The 16264-nt window shown below is 41.3% G+C and overlaps 1 protein-coding gene across 1 annotated transcript in view; it reads right to left on the bottom strand.

Moving 5' to 3' along the window:
* The window catches only part of LOC111978017 (proteasome activator complex subunit 4B-like), a 109039-nt gene extending 92775 nt beyond the window's left edge, over window positions 1-16264 (bottom strand). Inside the window, 1 exon segment of the mRNA XM_070448206.1 lies at window positions 15757-16264. Coding sequence (XP_070304307.1) covers window positions 15757-15953 — 197 coding nt within the window. The 5' untranslated portion in view covers window positions 15954-16264.

Below are 16264 nucleotides of genomic sequence, written 5' to 3'. Positions count from 1 at the left end.
GATGAAGACGACGGTCCGATGTCAGAAATGTTCAGATAATAACTACAGAACGAAGCCAACATCAGCATGAGCTTTGGTTGCGAATGGTATGAACTTTGAACTCTTATTCACTATAGAAGTGATACCTCCTAGACGTTGAGTTAGCAACAGCAGCTGCAAACGTAAATTAGGATAGGACGACAGAGTATCCGTCTACCACACAACGACGTTACTACAAAGTATGCAATTGACCAGCAGAGACATTCTTCAAAGGAAAAGGACTCGGTTGGCAACAAGGCTTCACCTACCACCAACCTACTGAAGCGCAGCTCAGCGTAAATATTTATTGCGTTTTCCAAATGGGCGGTAATTTAGAAATGCCTAAGATACTGCATTTACGATAGCATGGCTTCTTTCTTTGTTCCTCAAGTCTTCCCGCTCTTTCACTCAAACCCAGCACCCTTTTCTTTTGTGTAACCAGCTGTCATATCTGTTCGCCCACTAGAGACGTTTTCCTTTATGACATAATTTGTAATCAAGGTATGATTCATTCTGTGTATAGTAATTCTGTGTGATTAGTTAGGTATTTAGTAAATAAATAATTAAACTCAATTGTGTATTGCAGATTCAACTTGTAGCCAGGATCCTGAAGATAACAAGAATTTACAACTTTCAGATGAGATGAAATAAAATCAAAATTAAATCAAATCAAATCAATTTTATTAGTCACAATACACATGTTAGCAGAGGTTAATGCGAGTGTAGCGAAAATGCTGTGCTTCTAGTTCCGACAATGCAGTAAAAACAACAGTAATCTAACCTAACAATTCCACGCCTACCTTACACACACACACCAAGTGTGAAGGGATAAAGAATATGTACATAAGATATATGGTGAGTGTGGTACAGAACGGCATGGCAGATGCAGTAGATGTATAGAGTACGCGTATATACATATGAGATGAGACTGAGGGTATTAAACATAAAGTGCATAGTTAAAGTGGCTAGTGTACATGTATTGCATAAAGAGTGCAAGATGCAGTAGATGATTATAGGTACAGTATATACATATTGAGATGGGTAATGTAGGGTATGTAAACATGTATAAGTGGCATTGCTTAAAGTGCTAGTGTACATTTTTACATAATTTCCATAAATTCCCATTTTTAAATGGCTGGAGTTGATCAGTATGTTGGCACGCCGCTAAATGTTAGTGGGCTGTTAACAGTCTTGATGGCCTTGAGATAGAAGCTGTTTTCAGTCTCTCGCGTCCCTGCTTTGATGCACCTGTACTGACCTCGCCTTCTGCTGGATGATAGCGGGGTGAACAGGCAGTGGCTTGGGTGGTTGTTGCCTTGATGATCTTTATGCCTTCCTGGTGACATCGGGTGGTGTAGGTGTCCGGAGGCAGGTAGTTTGCCCTGGTGATGCTTCTGCAGACCTCACTACCCTCTGGAGAGCCTTAGTTGTGGCGGAAGGCAGAGTTGCCGTACAGGCGTGATACAGCCCGACAGGATCTCTCGATGTGCATCTGTGAGAAGTTTGTAGTGCTTTTGGTGACAAGCGAATTTTTCTCAGCCTCCTGAGTTGAAGAGGCGCATGCTGCGCCTTCTCACCAAACGCTGTCTGTGTGGGTGACCAATTCAGTTTGGTCCGTGATGTGTACACGAGGAACTTAAAACTTTCCACCTCTCCACTACTTGACCGTCGATGTGGATAGGGGGTCTCCTCTGCTGTTTCCTGAAGTCACAATCATCTCCTTGTTTGTTGACGTTGAGTATGAGGTTAATTTTCCTGACACACACTCAGGGCCCTCACCTCCTCCCTGTAGGCCGTTTCTCGTCGTTGTTGGGATCAAGCCTACCACTGTAGTTCATCCGCAAACTGATGATCGAGTTGGAGCGTGCATGCGCACGCAGTCGGTGGGAACAGGAGTACAGGAGGAGGGCTCAGAACGCCACCCTGTGGGGCCCCAGTGTTGAGGCATCACGGGGTGAGAGTTGTTACCTACCCTCACCACCTGGGGCGCCCCGCAGGAAGTCCAGGACCCAGTTGCACAGGCGCGGTCGAGACCCAGGGTCTCGAGCTTGATGACGAGTGTGGAGGTACTATGGTGTTAAAATGCTGAGCTGTAATGATGAACAGCATTCTCACATGGGTATTCCTCCTTGTCCAGATGGGTGTAGGCATGTGCAGTGTGGTTGCGATTGCGTCGTCTGTGGACTATTGGGTCGGTAAGCAAATTGAGTGGGTCTAAGGTGTCCGGTAGGGTGGAGTGATATGTCTTGACTAGTCTCTCAAAGCACTCATGATGACGGAAGTGAGTGCTACGGGCGATAGTCGTTTAGCTCAGTTACCTTAGCTTTCTTGGGACAGGAACATGGTGCCCTCTTGAAGCATGTGGGAACAGCAGACTGGGATAAGGATTGATTGAATATGTCCGTAAACACACCAGCCAGCTGGTCTGCGCATGCTCTGAGGACGCGGCTGGGAATGCCGTCTGGGCCTGCAGCCTTGCGAGGTTAACACGTTTAAATGTTTTACTCACCTCGGCTGCAGTGAAGGAGAGCCGCAGGTTTTGGTAGGGGCCGTGTCAGTGCACTGTGTTGTCCTCAAAGCGTGCAAAAAAGTTGTTTAGCCTGTCTGGGAGCAAGACATCCTGGTCCTCGACGGGGCTGGTTTTCTTTTTGTAATCCGTGATTGACTGTAGACCCTGCCACATACCTCTTGTGTCTGAGCTGTTGAATTTCGACTCGATTTGTCTCTGTACTGAGACTTAGCCTGTTTGATTGCCTTGCGCGAGAGAATAGCTACACTGTTTGTATTCGGTCATGCTTCCGGTCACCTTGCCCTGGTTAAAAGCGATGGTTCGCGCTTTCAGTTTCACGCGAATGCTGCCGTCAATCCACGGTTTCTGGTTTGGAATGTTTTATCGTTCTGTGGTACGACATCGTCAATGCACTTCCTAATGAACTCGCTCACCGAATCAGCATATTCGTCAATATTGTTGTGGACGCGATGCGGAACATAATTCCAATCCGCTGTATCGAAGCAGTCTTGAAGCGTGGATTCAGATTGTCGGACCAGCGTTGAACAGACCTGAGCGCGGGAGCTTGTTGTTTGAGTTTCTGGTTGTAGCAGGAATCAACAAAATGGAGTCGTCAGCTTTTCCGAAAGGGGGGGGGAGGGCCTTGTAAGCGTCGCGGAAATTAGTGTAGCAATGGTCCAGTGTTTTTCCAGCCCTGGTAGCACAATCGATATGCTGATAGAATTTAGGGAGTTTTGTTTTTAGATTAGCCTTGTTAAAATCCCCAGCTACGATGAATGCAGCCTCAGGGTGTGTGGTTTCCAGTTTACAAAGAGTCAGATAAAGTTCGTTCAGGCCATCGATGTGTCTGCTTGGGGGGAATGTATACGGCTGTGATTATGATTGACGAGAATTCCCTTGGTAGATAATGCGGCGACATTTGATTGTGAGGAGTTCTAGATCAGGGTGACAGAACGACTTGAGTTCTTGTGTGTTATTATGATGGTCACACCACTTCTCGTTAATCATAAGGCATACCCCCGCCCCTCTTCTTACCGAAAGATGTTTGTTTCTGTCGGCGCGATGCATGGAGAAACCAGCGGCTGCACCGACTCCGTTAGCGTCCCTTGAGTTAGCCATGTTTCCGTGAAGCAGAGCACGTTGCAATCCCTGATGTCTCTCTGGAATGCTACCCGTGCTCGGATTTCATCAACCTATTTGTCAAGAGACTGGACATTGGCGAGTAGTATGCTAGGGAGTGGAGCGCGATGTGCCCGTCTCCGAAGCCTGACCACAGAGACCGCCACGTTTTCCCCTTTTTCGGCGTCGCCCAGGGTCGCCGGCTGGATCTGATCCATTGTATTGTGTGGAAGCAATACACTGGATCCGTTTCGGGAAAGTCATATTCCTGGTAGGAACGATGGTGAGTTGACGTTAATCGTATATTCAGTAGTTCCTCCCGACTGTATGAATGAAACCTAAGATTACCCGGTACCGATGTAAGAAATAACACGTAAAAAACAAAATACTGCATATTTTCCAAGGAACGCGAAGCGAGGCTGCCATCTCTATCGGCGCCGGAAGTTGTAAATAAGGTGACGATTAATATTGACTGCTATTGATGTAAAATATTACTAGGTCTTAGAGTTTATTCGAAGATAACAGCTCTATAAATATTATTTCGTGGTGCCCCGACTTTCTAGTTAATTACATGAGTAGCTCAATCAGTAATAGTTATTACGAGAAAGGATTTATATAATAGCATGTCATATCACTTAATCCGGCATAGCCAAAGACACGACAGCTGTTAGGGTCTTAACGACCGTTCGACAGGTACATGTTCATTAATTGTTTATGTTCACTGAACAAGCATGGGAAATAGGGTTAAAGCTTTTACAATGAAGATCTGTGAAGTTATTTGATTTTTACGAATTAACTTTGATAGACAGGGACCTGAAAAAGGGACGTTTCTTTTTTTGCTGAGTTTATATATGTAATAATGACAATTACAACAATACTGAATGAACAATAACATTATGATTTTAACTAACACATCAATAAAATCAATTTAGTCTCATAAATAATGAAAACGTGTTCTATTTGATTTAAATACTGCAAAAACAAAGTTTGGAGAGAAAAGTAAAAGTGCAATATGTGCCATGTAAAAAGCTAACGTTTAAGTTCCTTGCTCAGAACATGAGGACATATGAAAGCTGGTGGTTCCTTTTAACATGAGTCTTCAATATTCCCAGGTAAGAAGTTTTATGTTGTAGTTATTATAGGAATTATAGGACTATTTCTCTCTATACCATTTGTATTTCATATACCTTTGAAAATGTTTGTCAACTAATTTGACAGGGCTTGAATAATTTTGAAAATAATAAAATGGGCAAATGTTGCACCATCCATGTGTGTAAAGCTCTTAGAGATTACCCAGAAAGAATCACAGCTGTAAATCGCAGCCAAAGCTAATTCTAACTAGGGATGCACGATATATCGGTGAACATATTGTAATCGGACGATAGATGAAAATGACAAATYGGTATCGGCCTGATGTSTAGTTTAACTCTTATATGCAAAACCGATGTCAAAGCTGATGTGCATACCTATATATCGTAGGTAAGGCAACGTGTACCAGTGCTCGACCATAGTTACACAGTAATAGCGTCACTGGTATTAGCTTCATGACATACTATGGAACGCCGTTTGGGTCTTTGCGTGTCAAAAAATATACGTCAAATAACACTATTTGACGCGTTAAAAAAGCTTTTAATTTGACACTTCAAAATAACACAGTTCTATTATAGAATATTGCGTGTTCTGAAATTGCAAGTGCAAGCCAAGTGCCACCACTATCAGTAGCAGTCAAAGCTGTACAACAAAAAAAGTCTGCAAACAAGCAAACACCGGCCACGAACGACGTGTTTACAAYACCGCGTTGGTAATAAATCATTACTTGGTCGACTGCAACTTCAGGGGTACCTAGCTATCACCAATACAACCAGCCTGAAAACAATGACCAGTAGAAACTGCAGTCATTTTCATTATTCTTAGCAATGATTTAGGAATCCTTGTGAGTAAGTATTAGCTAGGTAGCCACTTGTAGTTCACCTATTGAAATTGAACTTCAGTTCATGAAAATAAATAGCTAGCCAGCTACTTAATCCTGTTGCCCAAAGCTAATGTTATAAGCAGCCAGCTAGCTTCATCTGGCTAGTGAKGCTCGACCGGACCGGGTTATGTGTTGTGAAGCTAGCCACAATAAGGATTAGGCACAATAGTGGAATTTGTGGTTTGCCTTCAAAATAAAAGTACCTCAAAGTGACGCAGATGGTTACACATTGGTGGAATCATGCCAAATATAGACTRGATAAAGTTAAACAAGGTTGGAATGTGAAGCAATGAAATATCAGTCTACTTGTTGACACCCACAGAACACAACTGTGTTGACACCCACAGAACACAAGAGTTTAAGCAAATATTAGCGTTGTAGCTCTTATCGCAGGACTGTGACTGTGTGAAATCACCTCCCCAGTCAGCCTATTGTGTGTACTGACATTCATGTTGCACCGTACATCTTTACCTAAGGATTGGGGATCAATAAAATGGGGTAAGATATTTTTTCCCAATGTCATCCTCAGAGTTATCAGACTCCAAAGCATCCACGCAGTATTGTTTTTTCTCTGGAATAGTGTTCAATACACATAGCTTAACAATAAATGTGGCTCAATTCACAGTTGTTTCAGAGTTCCACAATAATAGTTATGACGCTAATGTTCTTTGGGTGTCACTGAGTAGACTGATACCCCATGTCATTGATCCACAATCCCGAGGTAAGGCTGTACAGTGAAATAAGTACAACCCCAATACAATTCTAAAGTATAWTACATCCAGTGTGATTTCAACAGATTTTTGTCAAATTAACAAATTATTTATATAAACAACATTCCAACCTCATTTAGCATGATCTATTTAATTATGGCATAATTCTACTATTTTTATTAATTTGCATCACTGTCAATGACATACTTTTATTTTGAAGGCTAACCGCAAAGTCCACTATTGTGGCTAGCTTCACATAGATGGGTCTGACCACCAAGAATCAAATAAGGACTGTTTTATAAATTAGKKTTWTTTTATATGACACCTAGCTATATAGTTAGCTAGCTAACTAAAAGCTACTGAAACAGATTGTCATTTGCATCCATGAGCTAGCTAGCTTTTTTTATGACCAGCACTGTAGGTGCGCGAGACAACTTTACCAGCATCATAGCAGACGTAGATGAATCGTTGTGACATATGAAATACGAGTGATAGTGTAATCAATGTGTAATAGCTACATAAAAACTTAATGAACACGTTAAATTATTATGTGATGTGCAGTCCTATTCAGGTCCTGTTTGGTCAACAAGCTTATCTGACACATCAAATAGTGTTATTTTACACGCAAAGATCCAAATGGCGTTCTATAGTATGAGCAATCCTGGTTGAGAATGAAACAACTGAACAACGAAACAGCACAGCAAGTAAGTGAAAGAAATAGGTTTTGTTATGTTTTACTGGTAATGGGGACATGCGTAAATGCCAACAAAATAACTTTTTGGTCAGTGTGGTGTGTGTGTAACCTTTATTTAACTAGCAAGTCAGTTAAGAACAAATTCTTATTTACAATGACGGCCCGGACGACGCTGGGCCAATTGTGCGCTGGGCCATTATGGGACTCCCAACCACGGCCGGATGTRATACAGCCTGGATTCGAACCAGGRACTGTAGTGACGCCTCTTGCACTGAGATACAGTGCCTTAGACCTCTGTGTCCATGTGTGTGTGTGTGTTAACTATTTAACTGTAGTAGAATGCCTAAAAGGCCGCTATTTTTTTTAATAATATCGGTATCGTTTTTTTGGGCAAGGAAAATAATCGTATATCGGGCAAAAATGTAATATCAGCGTATCACTACCTTTAGGTGTTTGTTATTCAAGGAAAGAAACTCAGACGCAGCTTGTAAAGTAGCTCCATAACTTTTAATAAACCCAATCGCTCCTTTTTTTTTTCTTCTTCATTGAATAACATTCACACATTTCTGATACATCTGCTGGGAATTCTCCACCCTCTGCAATAGACCATTCCAATGTGCCTAATAGGCATGGGTGGTATACTGTACACACACACACCATATACCGGGGTATTTGCAAATAGCCACAGCATTGTTTTTCCAATACCTTCAAAACAATTTCGAATATTCAAATAAATGTGAATATTTGTAGATACTTAAGTAATACCTGTAGGCAACTTGTGCAACACGTTAGGAGAAAAAGCAGATTGCGTTCATTTCACCGGTCACTTTTTTCATTATGAAGCTTACGGTAGTCCCCAGTAAATTGGTGTTATTTTACAAGCACACAACTACACGAGACCGGGGCCTTGAGTCACTGTTGTGCAGCACACACCAGGTGATCTAGTTATAGTATGGAATTCACAGTGAAATGTTTGCCAGCAAGATATTAAGCTATAATATAATATTAAGCAACCATTAAGTTAACTGTATAATATGTTCTAAATGCTCCGCAGTTTTGTATTTGGTTTGCATATGTAGTGTTTAGTGTAGAGGTCAACCGATTATGATTTTTCAATGCCGATACCGATACCGATTATTGGAGGACAAAAAAAGCCGATACCGATTAATCGGCCGATTTATAAAAATATAAAAAAGTATATATATATCATACACACACACACATTTTTGTAATAATGACAATTGCAACAATACTGAATGAACAATGAACACTTTTATTTTAACTTAATATAATACATAAATACACACACACGCACACAGCTCTGAAGTGACAATGATACTGAAGAGTCTGCTTAGGAGACAAATACTCTCAACTGTTTGAATAAAAATAGAGTTTAAGTTACCTGTGATGAATGTTGAAAACAATAACCTTAATTTCTATATGCAGGAAATCCTATTTTAATAATGGGCACGGTAAGAATTGACAACCAAAGTGCGAGTCATAATTCCCATGACACCTAGCAAAATCTGAAAAGCGGTTCCTTCATTTATTGCATAGGATATTTTTAGATTCACTTAAAATAAGGTCTGTGTTTCGTGTAGGCTTACATCACCGTGCCAATTTTATAACTGTGTAGATATCCATAGGACAAGGTAACTCTGATCAATATTGGCTAAATATAAGCGAAGATTTAAAAAATTGTAGAGTGGATTTATGAAAATATGTTGACAAACGTTACCTTATCCTAGTGAGATTTACACGGGTATCAAAACGTCRAGGCGGTTTAAGCCTGCACGAAACACAGACCTTATTTGAAGTAGATCAAGACATTCTCTATGGAAGACATGAAYGGTAAAATAACGAAKGAACCCCTTTCAAATTCAGCCGCAAGTTATTACAGGAATTATAACGCGTCGACTATTTCTCTCTAAACCATATACCTTTGACTAATCCGGGAACTATCACCTCGAAAACAAAACGTTTATTCCGTTCCGTATTTTATCTAACGGGTGGCATCCATGAGTCTAAATATTCCTGTTACATTGCACAACCTTCAATGTTGTCATAATTACGTAAAATTCTGGCAAATTAGTTCGCAAAGAGCCAGGCGGCCCAAACTGTTGCATATACCCTGACTCTGCATGCAATGAACGCAAGAGAAATGACACAATTTCACCTGGTTAATATTGCCTGCTAACCTGGATTTATATTAGCTAAATATGCAGGTTTAAAAATATATACTTGTGTATTGATTTTAAGAAAGGCATTGATGTTTATGGTTAAGTACACATTGGAGCAATGACAGTCATTGATTGATTGTTTTTTATAAGATAAGTTTAATGCTAGCTAGCAACTTACCTTAGCTTACAGCATTTACCAACAGGCAGGCTCCTCGTGGAGTGCAATGTAATCAGGTGTTAGAGGATTGGACTAGTTAACTGTAAGGTTGCAAGATTGGATCCCCCGAGCTGACAAGGTTAAAAATCTGTCGTTGTGCCCCTGAACGAGGCAGAACGTTCCTAGGCCGCCATTGAAAATAAGAATGTGTTCTTAACTGACTTGCCTAGTTAAATAAAGATTAAATAAAGGTGTATAAAAAATAAATAAAWAAAAAACGGCAAATCTGCCGTTGGGATTGCAAAAGGTGATGTGTTCCTGGTTCGAGCCCAAGTAGCGGCGAGGAGAGGGATGGAAGCTATACTGTTACACTGGCAATACYAAAGTGCCTATAAGAACATCCAATAGTCAAAGGTATATGAAATACAAATCGTATAGAAAGAAATAGTCCTATAATTCCTATAATAACTACAACCTAAAACCATGTTAAAAGGAACCACCAGTTTTCATGTGTTCTCATTTTCTGAGCAAGGAACATAAACGTTAGCTTTCTTACATGGCACATATTGCACTTTTCCTTTCTTCTCCAACACTTTGTTTTTGCATTATTTAAACCAAATTAAACATGTTTCATTATTTATTTGAGGCTAAATTGATTTTATTGATGTATTATATTAAGTTAAAATAAGTGTTCAATCAGTATTGTTGTAATTGTCATTATTACAAATAAAGATTTTTGTTTTTTTTAAATCGGCCGATTAATCGGTATCGGCTTTATTTGGTCCTCCAATAATCGGTATCAGTATCGGCGTTGAAAAATCATAATCGGTCAACCTCTAATTTCAATGCAGCAATGTAGAAGGAAAAGCTGTGTACATTTGCAAATACTGTGCCAAATCATGTGAAGAATGCAACAAAGATGCAGAATCATCTGGCCAAGTGCATAAAGTTCCCTCAGCGATCACAACAAGCAACCTCTGACAAAAGTCCCTCTACTTCTATTCAAGGTGAAAATGATGAATCAGACACCTTATCGATAGCAACAGCTCATGGTCCTCCTGGAATCAGAAGTTTTTTGGACTCAATGGAGAAATGTAGTCAGAAATGCTGATGAATGTCTTGCTCGAGCTGTGTAGGCAACTGGTTCACGTCTGATGCTCACAGGCAATGTGTATTGGAAGAGATTTCTGAATGTTCTTCCCCCAGCATACACCCCTCCAACCAGACATGCTTTATCTACTCAYTTGCTGGATGCAGAGTTCAAGTGAAGGTCAAGCAAATCATAGAGAAAGCAGACTGTATTCCAATCATCTCTGATGGGTGGTCGAATGTTCGTGGGCAGGGAATAATTAACTACATCATCTCCACCCCTCAACCAGTATTCTACAAGAGCACAGACACAAGGGACAACACACACGTCTCCATATTGCAGATGAGCTGAAGGCAGTCATCAATGACCTTAGACCACAGAAGGTATTTGCACTGGTGACAGACAATGCTGCGAACAGACAATCCTACCTCACATCACACCCATTGGCTGTACTGCTCAAGGACATCATGGCACTGAAAACAATGGATACACTCTACAAGAGAGCCAAGGAAATGGTTAGGTATGTGAAGGGTCATCAAGTTATATCAGCAATCTACCTCACCAAGCAAAGTGAGAAGAATAAGATCCCCACATTGAAGCTGCCCAGCAACACCCGTTGGGGTGGTGTTATCATCATGTTTGACAGTCTCCTGGAGGGGAAGGAGTCTCTCCAAGAAATGGCCATATCACAGTCTGCCGATACGGACAGCCCCATCAAGAGGATAACGTATTTTGTGAGACAGTGGTAAGCAGCCTGAAACTCTTGAAACCTATAGCAGTAGCCATTGCACGGATTGAGGGAGACAATGCCATCCTGTCTGATGTTCAGACTCTGCTTGCAGATGTAAGAGAAGAAATCCGTACTGCCCTGCCCACTTCACTGTTGCTCCAAGCAGAGGAAACTGCAGTTCTGAAATACATCAAAAAGCGTGAGGACTTCTGCCTGAAGCCCATACACGCCRCAGCGTACATGTTGGACCCCAAGTATGCTGGCAAGAGCATCCTGTCTGGTGCATAGATCAACAAAGCCTGTGGTGTCATCACTACTGTGTCTCGCCACCTTGGCCTGGATGAGGGCAAGGTTCTTGGCAGTCTGGCGAAGTACACTTCCAAGCAAGGGCTTTGGGATGGAGATGCAATATGGCAGTCTTGCCAACATATCTCATCAGCCACCTGGTGGAAGGGACTTTGTGGATGTGAGGCTCTTTCCTCTGTTGCCTCCATCATCCTCCAAATCCCACCAACATCAGCCGCCTCAGAGCGCAACTGGTCCTTGTTTGGGAACACACACACACACCAAAGCACGCAACAGGCTGACCAATACAAGGGTTGAAAGATTGGTGACAATCTAGGCAAATTTGAAGCTTTTTGAGCCTGACAACGAGCCATCCTTAACAAGATTTGAAAGTGACTGAAGATGAGGCCTCAGAGTCGGATGTTAAAGAGGTGGACATTGAGGAAGTCCAGAGAGAAGACATGGAAGCGTGAGAAGAAGACAACCAAAGCTTTAGTTTCTAGACTATGATTTTACAGATGTATGTTGAAAATGTTTTTTGGGGAGATGCGATGGATCATTGAGAATCATTCAATATCCCTTTATTTTGTTGTTCAGTGAAATCATCCCATGTGAAGAGTCAACTCATTTAAAGTTCAATTCGTAACTAAATTGTTTTTTAAATTTCTATTGGAAGGATTTAATCATTTGTAATTATCTCTACTTATAAGGCAAAAGGTTTGTTTCTGTCTGCATTTGAAATGGTAAATATATCCAATGCAAAAATCTACATTTAAATGGCATTAATATTAATGTGCATATATTTCCATTAATTCCCATATATTCCCATTAATTCCCATGGAAAGTTTCCAACTCTGAATATTCCCCAAAATRTGCAACTCTAACAGTGCCACGTTAAAAGTCACTGAGCTCTTCAGTAAGGCCATTCTACTGACAATGTTTGTCTATGGAGATTGCATGGCTGTGTGGTTTTATACACCTGTCAGCAACAGGTGTGGCTGAAATAGCTGAAACCATTCATTTGAATGGCTGTCCACATACTTGTATATAGTGTATGACAATCTGGATACCACCAAAGCCCAGTGCTAAGGGCCAAGCAACAACAGTACATAAATAGGCCTGCTATGCCTGCATTGAATGCTTCTTGTTCTTGCCAAGGAGCCAAAATACTTGTGTAGCTCCAGAATCTAGATCAACTGTTGAGAGCAGTGACTCGGTCATAGCCTGTACATAATCCTAATGCCCTGTTGGCATGTTTTCTGAGTCCCAAAAGGCACCCTATTCCYTCAGTAGGTCACTCCTTTGGACGAGGGCCCATAGGGAATAGGGTGCCATTTATGACACAGTTACAACTGACTGACACAGCTTAAGGTGAAAGAGCCTAATGAGCCTAGTWGCTAGTACAACCAAATAAAACATGGCAAACACAGACAGAAAGTAACCCGATGTAACAACATTGGCACGGTGTGAAAACACTGTCTACTTGTAACTATTCCTATAAAGCGGTACACAGCCTATATGTTTGGAACAGAACTCTTCTGATTTTGTGAGGGGCTCTGAAGTTCCTTGAATTCAGAACTTCTGAAACAGGCTCACAGATAACTGTGCTTCCATCTTCTGTAGCCTGACACTTTATAAAGTATAATTTGCTCTTTACTGAAGGTCTGGGTACAACAGGGATGTGGTACAGTTATTATACAGTCAACCATTGTATCAACCTTGTGTAAGGCCTTATTAATTATTATGGTGCTGTATCGTGTTTACATCCTTAATTAGTCAGCTATAGAATGGGATCACCGGTGTGTCACCAATCCCACGTGGTCACACTCAAGCAACACCAAAAGCATTGCAAAACGGCATGTCACGTTGTGGAAGCGTTTCCCTGGGACAGCATATCATATGAAACAACACTGGCAGTGATTAGGCCATATGAGAATGTAAATAGTGCATGTTGAAGCAGACTTTGCACAATCAGTGAGCCCTGAACTACAGAGTACTTGTGTTGTGTAGTTATGAGCAGTAGCTTTACTAAACAAAAATGAACACAATAAGCAACCATTTCAAAATTTTTATGAGTTACAGTTCATAAGGAAATCAGTCAATTTAAATAAATTCATTAGGCACTCATCTATGGATTTTACATGACTGGGAATACAGATATGCAGCTGTTGATCACATATACCTTAAAGGTAGGGTTGCAGATCAGAAAACCAGTCAGTATCTGGTGTAACCACCATTTTCCTCATGCACCGCAACACATCTCCTTCACACACAGTTGATCAGGCTGTTGATTGTGGCCTGTGGAGCGTTGTCCCACTCTTCTTCAATGGCTGTGTGGAGTTGCTAGATATTGGCGGGAAGTGGAACACACTGTCAATGCAGAGCATCGAACATGCTCAATGGGTGGCATGTCTGGTGAGTACGCTGGCCATGGATGAACTGGGACATTTTCAGCTTAAAAGGAATTGTGTACAGATACTTGCGACATGGGAYCGTGCATTATCATGACGTGATGGTGGCAGATTAATGGCACAACAGTGGGGCTCAGGATCTCATCACACTATCGCTGTGTATTCAAAGTGCCATCGATAAAATGCAATTGTGTTCATTGTCTGTAGCTTCGCCTGCCCATACCATAACTCCACCACCACGGGGCACTCCGTTCACATCAGCAAACCGCTTGCCCACACAATGCCATATGTAGTCTGTGGTCGTATGGCCATTTGAACATACTGCCAAATTCTCAAAAATGACATTGAATTAGCTTATGGTATAGAAATGCACATTCAATTCTCTGGCAACAGCTCTGGTGGACATTCCTGCAGTCAGCATGCCAATTGTACACTCCCTCAAATATTGAGACATCTGTGGCATTGTGTTGTGTGACCAGACTRCCCATTTTCGAGTGGCCTTTTGTCCTCAGTATATGCTGCACATGTGTAATGATCATGCTGTTTAATCAGTTTCTTGATATTCCACATCTGTCAGGTGGATGGATTATCTTGGCAAATGAGAAATGCTCACTAACAGGGATGTAAACAAATATGTGTTTGTGATCTTTTATTTCAGCTCATGAAACATGGGACCAACATATTACATGTTGTGTTTATATTTTTGTTCAGTGTAGTTTATTGCCATGTGACAGTAAAACTGAACTCCTTTCTGGAAAATAATATTGTTGTTATTTGGGAATATGAAGTAATGTTTGCCTTAAGATTCTCACACTGTTGTCTATCTACTCAGCTAGCTAAATCATGGGACTAATGTAAAACCGTCAACACCGAAGTCTTTGAAAGTGAACACAACAGACTTTCACAAGTCTTGCGTCCTCCCTAGGGCCAAACAATTCACGTGAGATGGTACCAACCACACCGTCACAGTGACTAAGCAATGGCTGGCTAACTTAGCTAGCTAAGTAAAGGTATGATTAGGTAAAATGGACAATAGGTTACATGTCAGTAACATGTCTCAATTAGCTAGCAAGTTGGATAGATAGGTTCGCAGGGAAACGGATGTTAGAAAGATATAGTTGGTAGTACAACCAACTAACGTTAGGCCTATAGAGTTAAGCATGCTTACAAACAAGATGCAACTAACGTTAGAGGGCTTGCCCGTTATGTATTAACAGTTAGTGTTTCCCTAGCCACTAGCTGAGTTAGCTAACATTAACTAGCGTGCTTAGTCTGTCTTAATGACACAGCAATTGATAGCTAGCACGGCGTTACTATCCGTGTCCATGGTTAACGTTACTCATATCGTGATTTAATACAGCCATTTCGCTTGCAATCCGTCTTGAAATGTTAAAGTTGAGTAGCTGGCTATTGTTCTGGATGGCTAATGTTGGCTAGCTGACTAACTTCGTTAACTTTAGCCAACTAACGTTAACTCAGGGTTTCTTGCCTGGCTAACCTTAATCCTGGGAGCTAAATCCACAAGGCCGAGTCAGTGACAGTGATGCCTACACTGAGCTCAACATAAACCGGTCAAATTGCGAATGTTACCAARCTACTACCGGTACCGTTAGCCCACTTTCTAACGGAAATCTAACTTTAGCTAGACTAGCCGACTAAACCAAATACATGTATAACTTACTCCTTCTGTCTGACTAAACTCCACCATTTGCGATTGAGTTGAGTCGGCTAGTTGCTAACTACATCGGCAAATACCGTTATTTGGCCAATCAAATGTAGTTCGTTCCTCGTTAACCACGTTACTACCTAAAGCTAGTTCAGGGCAGGTGAATGGCAACCAGCTAGCTAGAAAGTCAGACACTTGGGTAAATTCACACTTACGTGGAAAGTTTCCTTGTCCAAAACAAGACACCCGGCCATATCTCTCGAAGCTGGACAGCCCGGCCCAAGTTCCCTTTGATTTGACCCAAAATGTCATTGGATTCTTCGTCTAATATATCCGCATATGGCAGAAGTTTGTTGTAGACGATGTCTTTTTGAGAGACAAATCCTAATGTCCCCGACACGTCTTTTTTCATATTACAATTTCCCAAAATGTCTTTGTTATCTTCTTTGCTTGACAAGTTAGCACGAAGTAGCTAGTTTGTGTCCTTCTATAGCTAGCTACAACAACTTAATGTTTATTTTGTAACATCCTAGCTAGCTAAATATCACAATTTTGCAGTGATATGGCTATATCCGATATATCCGATTCAGCTGAAGATGTTTTCTTGAAAAATTGCTTTGGCACTTAAAAATGATTTATTCTTAGCCAACTACCGAAGCTACATTCATCTGACTTCACRCAAACCGCTCCTCCCCGACCCTTACAGTCATTTCCGCCAGTCTA

The sequence above is a fragment of the Salvelinus sp. IW2-2015 genome, linkage group LG18 (genome assembly GCF_002910315.2).
Source record: "Salvelinus sp. IW2-2015 linkage group LG18, ASM291031v2, whole genome shotgun sequence".
Taxonomy (NCBI): domain Eukaryota; kingdom Metazoa; phylum Chordata; class Actinopteri; order Salmoniformes; family Salmonidae; genus Salvelinus; species Salvelinus sp. IW2-2015.
The sequence above is the reverse complement of the archived record's forward strand: the minus strand, read 5'-3'. Positions and strand labels throughout refer to the sequence as shown.